We start from the raw sequence: 15,835 nt of genomic DNA on the forward strand, positions 1-15,835 counted from the left end.
GTTCATCAATTCGCCATGACACACGAAATTGCTATAACTTCGGTGTTCAAGGTTCAATCTTCCTCAAACTACATGTGTGTGTCAACAGCCCCCCCCTGAAAGCTGTCAGATGGGTTCAAGGAATGGGCGTGGCAATATAACTGACTAGCGCCCCCTAAAGGGTAGCCCCGGCACTACGATTGGCCTACAGCTACGAAAATCGACGGGGACATGTGTCTTTTCATGACAAAGAAATAGGTCTCTTGGATAGATATGCTAGAGTAAACAGGAAGCCGGCCATTTTGGATTTGGTGGCCATTTTGGCCATATTCTGCATATTTACTTTGATATACTTGTCGTAGAGCTTTCCTCAGATCAACTTGAAATTTATATGAGTGTCTTCACAACAACATGGAGATCTAAAGTTATTTGAGTTTTAACATTTCGTCATACCATGTGATCGTGGCCTGGCGTCAAAGTTTGATTGCACGCCATCGAAACACGAACTTCTGTATCTCAGGCATATTTGGTTCAATCAAGTCCAAACTAGACATGTAAGACAAGAGTCACGACCTGATGACATCTACAGAGACACCAACACTTAAAATCACAGCGCCACCTGCTGGCTACAGGAAGTGAAGCGTTTCTCCTTGCCACAGTTCAAAAAACACATGCAACGCGGAGACGAGCGCTTGGTCATTGAACGCTGTGTCTTCCCCGACCGCGACAGACTTTAAACGCGCGTGTGCTCGGGCCCGTTAGTGCTACAATGTAGCCCTAGTTCCTATTATTATTACATTCCAAATGAATTGGCTTTTTGAGGGCTTTAACATGCTCAAAAAGTTGCCAAACGTTGCAGTAAATTAGAGAGTGGTAAAAATGTACGTATTCTGGAGTATTTGGAAATGGGCGTGGCAAAATGGCTCAACAACGCCACCTGGACCGCAGCCCCTAGGTTTCCACATGACCGATTTCCACCAAAACCGGGAAACAGGTGTATCGTGACTAATCATAGAAAAAAGCCTCAAGGAGCATTATGAAAAAAGCAACAGGAAGCCCGCCATCTTGGTTTTGGTGGCCATTTTGGCCATATTCAGCATATCTACTTTGATGTACTTGTCGTAGGGCTTTCCTCGGATTAACTTAAAATTTAGATGAGTCTAATCACAACAAGATGGAGATCTAAAGTTATCAAAAGATCAACTTTTCGTCAGAGCGTGTGACCGTGACCTGGCGTCAAAGTTTGATTAAACGCCATCAAAACACGGGCGTCTGTATCTCCGACATATTTCGTCCAATCGAGTCCAAACTAGACACATAAGACAAGAGTCGCGACCTGATGACATCAACACAGAAACCGTAACTTAAAATCACAGCGCCCCCTGGTGGCAGCAGGAAATGTTTGATTTTTGGTACGTCTCACACTTGGAAGTATTCCTCCTCATCTACTTTGAGAAACCATGTGAAACTATGTCAAATGGGTCTCAAGGGATTGATAATAAAGATATAAGATTACTGTGACTTTTCGTCAAACGCCATATTAATGGCGTGGCATCAAAGTTCATCAACTCGCCATGACACACGAAATTGCTATAACTTCGGTGTTCAAGGTTCAATCTCCCTCAAACTACATGTGTGTGTCAACAGCCCCCCTGAAAGCTGTCAGACGGTTTAAGGAATGGGCGTGGCAATATAACTGACTAGCGCCCCCTAAAGGGCAGCCCCGGCACTACGATTGGCCTACAGCTACGAAAATCAACGGGGACATGTGTCTTTTCATGACAAACAAATAAGTCTCTGGGATAGATATGCTAGAGTTAACAGGAAGCCGGCCATTTTGGATTTGGTGGCCATTTTGGCCATATTCTGCATATTTACTTTGATATACTTGTCGTAGAGCTTTCATCAGATCAACTTAAAATTTAGATGAGTGTCTTCACAAGAAGATGGAGATCTAAAGTTATTTGAATTATAACATTTCGATATACCATGTGACCCTGGCCTGGCGTCAAAGTTTGATTACACGCCATGGAAACACGAGCGTCTGTATCTCAGGCATATTTGGTTCAATCAACACCAAACTAGGCATGTAAGACAAGAGTCGCGACCTGAAGACATCTACAAAGACAGCATGACTTCGAATCACAGCGCCACCTGCTGGCTACAGGAAGTGAAGCGTTTATCATTGCAGCAGTGCGCAAACGCATGCAACGCAGAGACGAGCGCTTGGTCATCGAACGCTGTCTCTTCCCCGACCGCAACAGACTTGAAACGCGCGTGTGCTCGGGCCCGTTTGTGCTACAACGTAGCCCTAGTTTAAAATGTTTTCCTGCATTCTGACAAATTCTGTCATTGGAAATCTAAACATCTTAACTATTGTTGAAAAATTGGCTTTATCACACACGGCTCTGCTCACTCACTCACAGAACAGCTCTCTGTCTCTCAGTCACTCAGGTTCACTGCGCATCGGGACTGTTCCATAGGCTCAGTCAAGGAAGCAGAAATGATTCGTTCATTTCCCGACTGGGTCTTCGGGTACGAGTCTTTGGAAAAATTTTCACGAGACCTGCATTGGCTCAGTAGAGGAGCGCTGGAGATGCGAGGGACGTTCACTGTCTCCCGGAGAAATGAACACTCTCTGTTTTTAGTATAGAAAGACGTGAATTATATTTGTTCATAAGTCATAATGACTGGTTTTGTTATTTTCACTTTACATTTACACTTACTTTACAGTAAAGTTAACCTCTATTAAATACAGTACAACATGACAGTTTGTATGGTTTGAAATTGTCATCTATTATCACACTGGCATTTAATTATCACGGCGAACAATTACACTGCACTAAACTTTAAGTGTTAATGTAAAGTGAAAATAACAAAACCAGTCTGTATGACTTGTGAACGAAAATAATTCACGTCTTTCTATACTAAAAACACAGAGTGTTAATTTCTCCGGGAGACAGTGAACGTCCCTCGCATCTCACTAACACACACACACACCTGGTGTGGAAATAAATGTAAAAAAAATAAAAATAAAAAAATCCTAAAAAAATGTCAAAGTTAAAAAAGAAAGTTATGTTGAACCAGCCCACTTCCGGGTTAAATCACACCCACTTCCGGGTTAGGCCACGCCCACTCCGAGTACGGATACGGATAATTCATATGGTTAACAGATACAGATACAGATAATGCTGTACTCGCTCATCCCTAATCTTTATCATTGTTCTAAATTCTGACTGATTTCCCCATTCTGTCATTGACAATCTAAACATCTTATCCATTGATGCAAATGTACCTTTATTTCTGTTTTCTAAGCAATTTCTGGCACACTGAATAACAGTGATCAAGAAACTCAACATTTTAACAATTGTTGAGAATTTAACTTTATCTCAGTGTTTCAAGCGTTTTCTGAAATTCAAGTAACTCAGTAATTAAGAAACTCAACATCTAAATCATTGTTGCAAATTAAGCCTTATTTCACAATTTTTTAAGTTTTCCTTCATTCTGACCAACTCTGTGATTGAAAAACTAAACATCGAGTTCAAAAAAACGTAAGGCCACTTGACTCTGACCTTTGTCCACCAAAATGTAATCAGTTCCTCTTTGAGAACATGTTTTTACCATATTTGATGTGATTCCCTGAAGCTTACCTTAAGGCTTTTACGTTCAAGAAAAAAACATAAACATAATTTGTGTGGCCATTGTTACCTTCAACTTTGACCTTTGGCTACCAAAATCAAGTGAGCTAATACTTGACTCCAACCAAATGTTTGTGCCAAATGTGAAAGGATTCCTTGACGGCATTCTTGAGATATCTAGTTCAGGGGAATAGGACGAACATCACGAAAACACACATAAAAAGGTGTGGTGGGAGAATGCATGTGACTGAACATTTCAAAGAAATGGAGGTGGTGAATTGATGCCAGATAATAGATCCCCTTTATCATAAACATTAAAACACCAGCCTTATTTGGGCATGTTAGGCCTAACTCCAAAGAGAAAGAGGTTGCACTTCTTTTTGATTCCTTGATTCACCATAGTAAACATTGATCAGCAGGGTCAGTAAGCAACTTGTGAAGAAACTAGTAATGTAATTACATTTTTCCTAGTTAATTTGTTAATTTGTACTTAAAGCAGATGTTTTTACAGAACTGCACTATTTATTCCCCCTCCAACACTGATGTAAGAGGTTGCTGGTATCTAAGTCAGTGCTAGCAACAGTACTGCAGACTTTCATCTTAAAAACTCAAATAAGACATTTGGCCTTTCTGATTTATTTAATCTCTTAAACAGAGAGATAAAATAGGATTTAGGATCACTAAATGTGTGGTTGTATGAGTTATTTTTCTGTTGTCAGTGTATTAACAACAGTAGATAGACTTCAGCAAACCCCCAGTTCGGAGAAGCACGGGCAACAGCCCAGAAGTAAGTATTTAACTATTACAGAAGGGGGACGGAATTTTTTGACATTGAAAAAAGGTGCAAGCCTAGATCCTTTGTTTGTTTGGTTTAATGTGGGACTTCAGTGTTTTAGGACAGTTCAGAATCACCAAAGACAAACAATAGCACAAATACAAATTAGTGATTTTGCCTATGGAGTTCAGTTGATGTTTGAAGTTGATAAAAATATCTTTTGTTGCTTATGCCATAAGGGTGAGTTGAGGGGTATTCAGCTGTTAACATGCAACTTCACCACTAAATTCTAGACGCTGAACCTTTAATCTTGTAAGAATCATACAGTAACTGAAATCCAATTTTAAGCCTTCTGTGCAGAAGGTAAGCCTTTGTCACACTTCTACAGTCATCAATTACCTCTTTTCCTTTGATGATGCACATGGTCAGGGGTCCCTCTCTGATGGCTTCCTTTTTGAAATCCTGTCAAACACATTTTAAAGGGGCCATATTTTACACCTTTCTGGGATTTCATTTGAGGTATTGTTAACCCTAAGATGATATATCAGTGGTTTAAAGTGGAAAAAACTGCTGCAATGTGTATTTCCATGTACTGTCTTCTGCCACTCTCTGGAGCTGCAGACAGAACAGCTGTTTTCGCCTGCTGGAGTGGTACCGGCTGGGTGGGACTGAGAGAGGAGTGCGACCCCGAATTACATCATACGGGGGAGGAAGTACGAAACGAGACTTTTCGATAACATACAGTATTTCTTATAATGGACTGAGTGAAAAAGTCTGCGGAGTGAGCCCAGAAAATGTATTTTACACAATATGGGCCCTTTAAATCAGTATTTAGAAGTCTATGTACTATATACTGTTTTTAAATATTGACTATAACAGTCAAAAGTTGTCCAAACAACTTTTTGATGGGTACTGTATCGTAGAAGACAATTGTAGTCTCATTGAAGAATGCAAATTAATTGTTTTTTTCCACCACACAAAGCGATATGAATGGTTTGCGTATAAAGTATAAGTACAGACATAAAAGTTATTCTTAGGTTAGAAAAAATCTATTTAGTACATTTATTAAATATTTCTCAAGGGTGGTCTCACAGTTAGAGATGGAATAATGGTAAGAGAAGCTTAGAAAAATATTTAACTCTAACCAAATAACCCAAGTGTAACCACTTAGTGTATCCATATATCCATCATGTACAAAAGCCAGACATAAGATAATCACAATTATATGAATTTTAAACATTACCTGCCTCAATGAGTTCAGCATGGATTGTTTTTTTGTAGAAGCCATCCCATCCTTTTCCGAAAATGCACCAGGAGTTTGGTAGTGTAAGTGTCCAACATTTAACATTCAACATCTAAAGTTCGCTCCTCTTTGATCTAAAACAAAAGGTTACACAAACACAACAGTATTAATACAGCCCAGCATATTAAAACAATACAAAAGTTATCTCAGTGTTTAATATTGAGCAGCAATATAAACTGCTGTTTTCATAATTACCATACAGTTGAACCAATACTTCTGTTAAAGGTGACATATTATGCCCATTTTACCGCAGTTGATATGGTTCATTGGGGTCTTAATGAAATGTCTGAAACATATTTTGGTGAAAATACCACAAGGATCATTTAAAACAGCACCCTTTTACCCTGTCTAAAGCAGCCCTCCTCAGATTGACCTGTTTTGAGTGCCCCCTCCCCCCTCCTTCACGAGATACAAGCGCCCAGATTTTTAGCTATCTATTACCTCTGTAGAAATATGGATACTGGAGACGAAGATACAATATTGCAACCATATCGTTTTGAACCAGTCAGGTAGGTCGAAGCCTGGCTTGCGTAATAAAAGATAACTGGACTGGAGACAGAGATCTGGAAGAAACTGATATGTTCTCTCCTATACTACAGTGCAGACAACAGGATCCTTTGTTTCACAAAAGGATGTTAACAAGACAGCAAACCAAGACCACTGTGAGGTATTATTTCTATTGGCCTACAATAGAAAACTAAATTGTTGATGCATACTTACTGGGACAAGAAATGTGAACATTGGCCAGAAGGTGGCCCTAAAGAAGAGGAAACTATGGTCTCTGAGCAGAGGCCAGTCAGCACATCTCTGACTCACATCACAATATCAGACTCAGTGACATCAGTCTAAAGCACAAATTATACCTTCTGTATCTGGATGTTTTGAGTGCCCCCCCCCCCCCCCCCATACCCAAATGAACGTGTAGAAGCACTACATAAGTGGAATTTTCATAATATGTCACCTTTAAACAATGTTAATGAAAGATACTTATGTTCTGCATTATTAAATTCACCAACAAACAAATGTAGTGTTATACATCATAACACATTTTGGCAAGCAGAAGGTGCATAACTTAAGACATGAGGACCCCTTTTTCAGCAACTGAAAACATGTTTTTCCAAAATTTGCTGGTGGGTGTTGATTGGTAATTAAATCATTTTTCTCAGTGTAAAGCAGTAATAACCGAGTTCATGTTGAAGCATGCAAAAAATGGGAAAATCTTGATAGATGTTTTCTCTGCAAACAAGATTTCCCTCCTGCTCATGATCAATCTGATTGTGACAGAGGGTCAGTGTGTTTGTGTGGGCGAGAGCGAAAGGCAAAGGGAGATGTCTTTCTGTTCTTTTCTATGTCTTTTGGTTTTTAATTTGTTTAAATAAACTGCAGATCCCGCAATTTAGCAGCCACATTAACTACAGGATGTTCACCTGCACACTCAAATTCTCGATGTCCACACAGCACCCTTTCATGGAGGTACAGTAGCTGCGGCTGAGAGGGGATGGCAGATTTGGCAGATTATTAAAGGGGATATATTATGAAAATTCCACTTTTTTAGTGCTTCTACATGTAAATTTGGGTATCTGGCATTTTTACCGAACCAAAAACTCTGGAAAAAAACAACTCCTGCCCTTTGTTATGGTCCCTCTAAGTCAGAAACTTGGATGTTCCATTTTTTTAAAAACCTCAGTGTTCCGCTGCAGATCTGAGTCAGATAATACTTTACAGATGGAGCTTTACGCCGGGTTTACACCGCACGCCAAAGCACCACGTCTTGCAGCGCCAAGGAAAGCCAGGCGCCTCTTATCCACCCCCCTGTTAAATCTTTGTGCGGCTCACATGGGCTGCGATGTGAACAAAGTATGTTACAGACATTTCATTAAGACCCCAAGGAACCATATCAATTTATGATAAAATGGGCTTTAAGTGGGATGGATTTTTGTTCATTTTGGTTTACAGGGGATCACATCAACATTCATTCCCCACAAATTGACTACTGGGTGGGACAATTTATGAATCAATCAAATTAATTTGTTTAACAGATATTTAAAAAACACAATTAGTAATTTGTCATATGGCTTAACAAGTTGCGATATCCTCTGTCCTTAACCCTCAAGGTTAAGAAAAAAATTTAACTATTACCAAGGAAAAAAAAAGTATAAACCTCAGAGACAGCCGTAAGTGAGTGATCCCACTTCCAGGACGGACCAAAATGCAATAGGTGTCACTTGTAGCTGAACATATAAACAAAATTGCCCTATTTACAACTGTTTTTAACATAATGGAAAAGTGTGTCAATGTTTAAAGTATTTGTACATGATAAAATGTCTGATAGAGATGAAGAGAGCAGTAATGACAAATTAATTGAGGAGTTATTGTCAATAAAATATATATATTTTTTAATAATAAGTTTGTAGCACTTAAATGGCACTTGCTTATAGCACTTTGTAGTTTGGCTTTCTTGAAGAAAATGTTACTTTCTTGATTCTTGTTGTTCTGGGTTTGTACCCTCATGATCCATCATTCATTTTCATGAGGTTCTTTGCATTGCCCATTAATGGTTGAACGTGCATATTTTATATATTTACTTTTTTTTGGGCTTAAGTGATTTTGTTTTTTTTCTGCACATTTACACCTTTAGTATGAATCCTACGCACTGTTGTATAAATGAGGCTACAGGTTACACTGGGGTTGCTGTCGCTATCTATTTAAACCACTGGAGATCTGATTTTACAAGATTAATAGCTCCTTAACTTTTCCAGCATCAGGTAGGTTCGAGTGTTAAGGTCATAGCTACAAGATGAATATTTCTAGAGTAAACAGCTCATCATGAAATTCTATGAAAATTGACATATGCTTCACTAAATAATGCCTTTAATTAAGAACTGACTCATTAAACATATAGGCAGCAACAGTTTACAAAGTTTTTCATTCAAACACCTGTAATATTCCTGTAATATTGTTATATAGACTTCAGATTGTTTAATAATTGTATAGAGCAGGCGAGGCTAAACTCCAGCCACTGGGTAATACACAGCCCACAAGATAAATACAAATAAGTAAGCATCTAAAAAATGCAAACATTTTAAAGACTGAAATAGTGAAGAGGTGACCACATTTTCAAGGTATGCCCATCAGGTCATGGTCAGGAGGAAGGAACCACACACGTCATGTGGAATGTTGATTTTACAGAGTAAAAATGATAAACGATACACTATCCGGTGTGTCTGATTCATGGGTACACCCACTATGATGAAAAAGGTAAATTTCAGCATAATTTCAGTTGGCGACATGTTTAACTGGATGCGTTGCATGGACAAATACTCTTGGATAAAGTTAATGCTCTCTGCTACAGTTTGGTGGCCAAACAGCTTTCATTCAAGACAAAGCTGAATCCTAATTCTTAAGGAGAAGCTGTGATGGAGTGGGTTGTTGCTACTGTGGCACTAGAACCAGACAAAGTAAACCTGTTCATCTTATTGTTATGGCTATAACCAACTGAGAATAGCATCATCCATGTCTTTAGTACTAATCAAACAATAATTTCCAGCCATCCCATTGGAGAGACTTGTAATATACCCTGACGTCCCACATCAGGAAGACCCTGGAGGCTCATCCCAGAGCACCTCAGGCCCATGGTCAGGCCACACTTGGATCCCCCTCCAGTTTGCCTAACAGCCCCTGCTAGGACTTGAGGACAACATCATCTACCTGCTGAATCAAGTCTAGACCCACCTGGACAAGCTCATATTTTGTGACTTCTCAAGTGCTTTCATCACCATACCCTACTGGGCGAGAAACTCACTGCGATGCAGGTGGACGCCCCCCGTCGTGTCCTGGACTGTGAACTACCTGACTGGCAGACCACAGTATGTGCGCTTGCAGCACTGTGTGTGTCTGACAGAGTGGTCAGTAACAACGGGACCAACAGGGGTAGTCCACTCCCCCACCCCTCTACACCACGGACTTCTGCTACCAGACAGAGTCCTGTCAAACCCCCCTGAAGTTTTCTGATGACTCTGCAATAATTGTATGCATCAGCAAGGGTGAGGATGCTGAATACAGGGCTGTGTTGGGTAACTACATGTAGCTCATCATGACAAAGAAAAAGGATCTGGTTGTGAATTTGAGGAGGGTCATGACAACGGTGACCCCTGTTTCCATGGATAGAAACAGGGGGTCAGCGTGGACATTTTGTCGAAGAGTATTAATACCTGGTAGTGTTCATAGACCGTAAGCTGGACTGGGCTAAGAACACTGATTTCTTCTATGAGAAGGGCCAGAGGCGCCTCTATTTCCTGAGGAGACTGAGGTCTGTTAACATCTGCCGGACTAAGCTGAGGATGTTTTATGAGACGGCTATGTGGTGGCTAGTGCTCTCCTGTTTGCTATTGTGTGCTGGAGAAGCAGCCTGAGGTTGGCGGATGCCAACAGTCTCAACAAACTGATCAACAAAGCCAGTAACGCTGTGAGGGTGGTATCAGACAGGAGGATGCTGTCTAAGTTACATGCCATCCTGGACAATGTCTCCCACCCTCTCCAAGACAAACACAAGAGCACGTTCAGTGCAATACTGAGACCACCAAAATGCACCACAGAGCGCCATCCAACTATACAACTCCTTTATCTGAGTGCCAGACACTGAGTCAACAGACTGGACTCATTACAATGCCAGCAATATCTGCACATATCCATGCTTGCATTCAATACTGAATGTACAGAACACACATATTGTATATATTTCATATTTTATTGCATTGTATTTTATATACATTTTTTTAATCTTTATATGCTTATATTTCTACTCTTGCATGGAGCTATTGTAACAAACACAATTTCCCCCTGGGATCAATAAAGTATTTCTGATTCTGATATAAATGTACTGTATATATCTATAAGACAATGCTAGGGCAGGCATTGCAAACTAGCTTATAAGACAAGGTGTGGTATGTGGTATTTGGCCATACTGTGTGCAGTGGGCCCAGATACTAAGGCCCAATCCCCTTAGCCCTACCTCTTGTTTTTTAGGGTTTAAATCTTTCCCTACAGAGTGGGACAGCACTTCAAGTAGAGGTTACAACATCAGTAGTCCTCGCAAAAACCCAACACATCATCAGTAGCATGAAAATCATGCAAAAAAGATTGCTAGCTTGCTAATGCTAGAATGCTAAGGCCAGAGCACTTGCAATCTTTTTTTCTTTTAATGTTGTTGTGAAAAAGTGTACCATAATACATCGAAATTATATTAAACTACGATATTACAATCATTATCGTAATTTTTAAATCCTAATTAATGGGAAAAATATTTGATTTGCCGGTGATTCGCAAGGCATTCTGGTTACCTCTCCTTATGAAGTGAGGGTCTGAAAAATCTCCGTCCCAACAGGTATTGGGAGGTAGGTTTCTCAACCTCCTTTCTGTTTCAAAACGTCTGATTCGTCCAGAATCTAATGGTGTCCTACTTACACAAGTGGAATTTGTCTCCCCCTACAGTTACGTCAGAGGTTGGTTCTAACGGTGTAGTGGTTGTTGGTCCAACTTTGACACAATTTTAAATCTTATAGTTTTCGGAGGCTTCTGTTTTAAACCCTACTAAGTTTCAGAGGCACTTCTTCAGACTCCATTAGATTCAGGCAATGTCTAACTACCTTTAAAGAACAATTATTACATTACTGATTACATTTCTTTCATGTTGATTAAAAAGTATGTGTAACAAAGGATTTGTCTATTAAGGGTGTAAACATAAAATAAAATATTATTAAATTAAATGATTACATTTCTTTATGCTGGATATGTATATATATATATATATATATATGCATGATATGATACTCAACTATTAATTGAGACACAGCATAGACTGAAGTGAACACACTGCTGCAACATCATCAGACCTGTGTGTCTATATCCCACCTGTCTGTCCACTGTCTCACTCTCTCTCTCTCTCTCTCTTTCTGTGCGTGTGTGTGTGTGTGAATGGGCACTGTAGGAATGCAGCCAGTGCTGTACTCAGTAAGGGAAGCTCTGGAAGGTAGACCGCACTGGACCAGGACCGGAACTGAAATTTGTTATTTCAGGTATTTTTTTAACATCATCATTACAGAGGGACAATGGAAAATGTGATTTCATAAAAAATTTAAACTTGACTTCATTCATTCATTTTAACAACCACTGTACATAATTTAACTTGCAGTATCAATTCTTATTTCCTCCACTTTCTCCTCAAGAAACCACTTTTGTCCAGCTCAAGGAAGAAGAAAAACAAACTTTTACACTCTGACCTTTACCATCAACTTCAAACACAACGAGGATGTCTGCTACCTGGCCTACCATTATCCCTACACATACTCTGCCATGAAGGTAATCACTCATCCATCCACCCACCCACCCATCCATCTATCCAATACTTTCATGTATGAGACATTTACCCCCATGAATTAATTAAAATTCTTAATAATTAAAACATCTCGCAACTCGCTCAGCAATATCGTTGAACGTGTTAAAAAAGTCATGCAGTTCATGGTATCTTCAGGACTGGTAAATGTGCACTTATGGAACTGAACTTGCTTGTATTTCTTGAAAACGTTTCACTTAATCCAAGAGGCTCTAATTGACTAGTACTTGACTGGACTTGAAGATCATGAGCCTGGAGGAATAGTTGAGGGCTATACTAAACAAAACTACATACTACAACACTACTGACATATTAACATAATTAGAATATAGTTTAGACAACAAGATAATCAAAGACAAAGAAAGCATAATCAGTGAAATGATCAGAATCCAACATGCGGTAATCACTATCAGCATAATTAAATCAGTTTGAGAAATTTTTTAATGATATGGTCACTGGAACCTTTAGCTTTCACAATTGAAACATGATCACTTTATCAGTGAGTCGGAGTGAATTGTGTCAGACGTATTGAGATTCCCTGAGGGCAGTCACAATATATCACATTCACAGAAGCATGACCTTTTGACTTTTAACCACTAAATTTAATTATTTAATCTTTGAGTCCAAGTGAATGTTTGTATGAGATTTGATGAAATTCCCTCATCCAACCTCAAGTTATGACATTAATATCACAACATAAACTGCTAATGCTAAATGTCAAAGGATTGACGGCATAGCAGATATATCACCTTCACAAGGCAAAAAATATGTTTTGTGAGGTCATAGTGAGCTTGACCTTTGACCACCAAAATCTAAACAGTTGATACCTGAGTCCAAGTGAATATTTGTACCAAATTTGAGGAAATCCCATAGAGGAATTCTTGAGCTATCGCAATCACGGGAAAAGGACAAAAACATAATGCGTTTTGCCATTGGCTATTGTCAGGTTGGGGGCATAAACAAGGAAAAGTCGAATTAATTCCCAAACAGTGTCGTCGCCGGGAACTACGCTTGACCTTGTCTCCGTCGATTGGACATACGTGTTTGTTGATCCAGGATTTAAGAAGGAATAATTAGACACTTATATTAGCCTGACGTTGTCATACTCATTATTCTAGTCAGAATATGAGTCTGATACTGCTCCATTGGGCTGTGATTATGGGGCGTGTTTCAACCGAACCAGGAAACAAAATGCCTCTTCGCTTAATTGGATAGACCTACAACCATCAGAGCAACGTAGTATGTGACGTATGTCAAGCGACGCATAGTTGTTGTCAGTTGTCTGTTTCACGAGTTTATTCACTCTCTAAATAAATAAATGGAAATGCTGCAAATGCCGCTCCTAAATCCACCGGAGGCAAAGCCCCCAGGAAGCAGCTGGAGACCAGGGCTGCTCGTGAGAGCCCCGGCCGCTGGCGTCGTTAAGAAGACTCACTGCTACCGGCCCGGGACCTTAACCGGCCCGGGACCGCTACCAGCCCGGGACCGTTACCGGCCGGAAGCGAGGCTCTGAAATCTACGGAGCTGCTGATCCGCAAGCTGCGCTTCCAGAGCTCCGCTGTCATGGCTCTGCAGGAGGCCAGCGAGGAGTAAAAACGGCAGTTAATCGTTTTTTTTCAAGCATACACTTACTTGTTGCTCCAACATTAATTGCAACAGCGTCCCAACATGTGTCTTTTTTGTCTCATATGTGCTGAGGAGCATATAGCCCCCCCCCCCCCCCCCCACACACTCTCTTTTTATTTATATGACTGCTTGTGTGGCTGCAGCATCGGGGCCAGCTGATAAATTGAACTTTTTGACTTTTAATAACCCTACATAGTTTTGCGTTTAATTTATTTCAAAGTAGGCCTACACTTGCCTGTGTATTTTCTTCTCCTCCTTATAAGCATTTGGTGTTTCCCTTTGTTGTAACAGGTAAATATACATAAAATGTCAACAGTTTTCTTTATTGTTGTTCTATAATTTCATAAATGCAATAATCTACAGATTAGTATAGTATAACTTTATATAAAAATGTATTAGCTTTGTTATCAAATATGTTTTGCGGCTCCAGACAAATTTTATTTGGGGGAAGAGGGGGCAAAATGGCTCTTTTGATAGTAAAGGTTGCCGACCCCTGCTATAGACCTGTAGGAGGGATATCTAATGGACAACCTAAGTACTGAAAGCTAGACTAGTATGCAGTTGTAGACACAACACAGGGCGTCCCTGGACCTGAGAAGGGAAGATAAGGAGTTTAATGTGGCTATTAAATGTGACTAAAACTAGTCTAAAATGTAATTAGTTTTCGTCGACTAAAACTAAGAAGGATAAAAATGACTAATATGCATTTTCGTCTAAAGACTAAGACTAAATCAAAAATAGCTGCCAAAATTAACACTGTGTCAAGGAGAAGCCATGAGTCACGAATTAAAACACATTATATAGAGAAAACTGGGTATGGCCTGAAAGGAGGGAAGGTTTCAATCCTCAAATGGGAGAAGAGCACTCGCCCCAATCTTTATGGGTCTTTTTGTATGCCCATTGATGGGCTTGTTATCTTCAGATTTAAACGTGGTGGCACAGGTTAACCTTTGAGATGTGACAACACTACCTACATGTAAACCCCGGAGTGAAAGTTCAACAGGTACTTTCCTGTGTGGAAAAGAAGCGGTTGAACACCTGCCAGTGGAGTGGAGACCACAAAGTTGCATCTGATGAGAAGAAAAATAATGATGTGCAGAGTAGGCGATGGGATTCATCGGATAGTGGTGATTTAGATTCTAGTGAAGCTGAATGCTCTGATTTGGACTAACAATGTCCTTATTATTCACCAGTTACATTGTTAGAATAATGTGTAGCATTTAACAACATGAAAGCATCCTGTGATTAACAATTTCATGTCTTTTTTTAATGACCAAAAGGTAAAATTATTGGGGTACAATGATTTCTTATTGGCATGTTTCAAGTGTTTTTCGTTCCCTTCTTAAGTTACAGTTATTAAATAAAACTTATTTCTGATATTCTTTGTTTTTGTCCTTCCATAATAAGTAATGTATAAAGGCCATACACCACCCATCTCCTGGGGACCTGGGGGCTGATTTGTGTATAAAACTTTACATTTTTGCTCTCCCGGATGGTGGCCATCTTGGATTTTGGGGTCAACAGGATGTCTTAATGTCAAAATGATGTCAGAATCATAATCTTTATGGTCAATTTACCATAAAAAGTGTATTCATACATTATTGTAGGTGCTCTGGTAAAAAAGTTACTTTTACAAGATGGTGCAGGCTACCATTTTTGATTCGGCCCTCTGGCGAAAAATGCCGCATTTTTGCGAGGGACATGGGGGAATTTTTTTTTATAAAAGGTGTAAAGAAGTCAAATCAGTCGTCAAAACATATTTGCCAGAGAATGGTCACGGAATTGAGGATCCTGACCCTACTATACTAGTAGGTCAACTGTGGGTGAGTTTGCAGGTGTGCCTTCCTCCCAGGCCTGCATAACCTATTTGCAGAGTACATGTTCTATTTTTCCATTAACTGACACCACACATTTATGCAATGATAGCAGTTTGACAATTGTCTTGCAGGCTTCTGCCCTATTGAGCAATACTAAAGGTCACATAAGTTCATTACACATCCTGTATGTGTGTGCGTTAATGCACCAGATACTGTGAGCGTGCAAGCAAATTAAATTTTATATAATCACAACAGACACAAATAAGCAGACAGCATTTTCACATGTATGTACAGTGCTTTATATAG

At 39.7% G+C, this 15,835-nt stretch overlaps 1 protein-coding gene across 1 annotated transcript in view; it reads left to right on the forward strand.

The window, feature by feature from the left end:
- Window positions 1-15,835, forward strand: part of LOC133009766 (cytosolic carboxypeptidase 4) — a 194,409-nt gene that overhangs the window by 91,952 nt on the left and 86,622 nt on the right. The window contains exons 18-19 of the mRNA XM_061077300.1: window positions 11,682-11,769; window positions 11,920-12,052. Coding sequence (XP_060933283.1) covers window positions 11,682-11,769; window positions 11,920-12,052 — 221 coding nt within the window. The remainder of the gene's footprint in view (window positions 1-11,681; window positions 11,770-11,919; window positions 12,053-15,835) is intronic.

The sequence above is a fragment of the Limanda limanda genome, chromosome 8 (genome assembly GCF_963576545.1).
Source record: "Limanda limanda chromosome 8, fLimLim1.1, whole genome shotgun sequence".
Taxonomy (NCBI): domain Eukaryota; kingdom Metazoa; phylum Chordata; class Actinopteri; order Pleuronectiformes; family Pleuronectidae; genus Limanda; species Limanda limanda.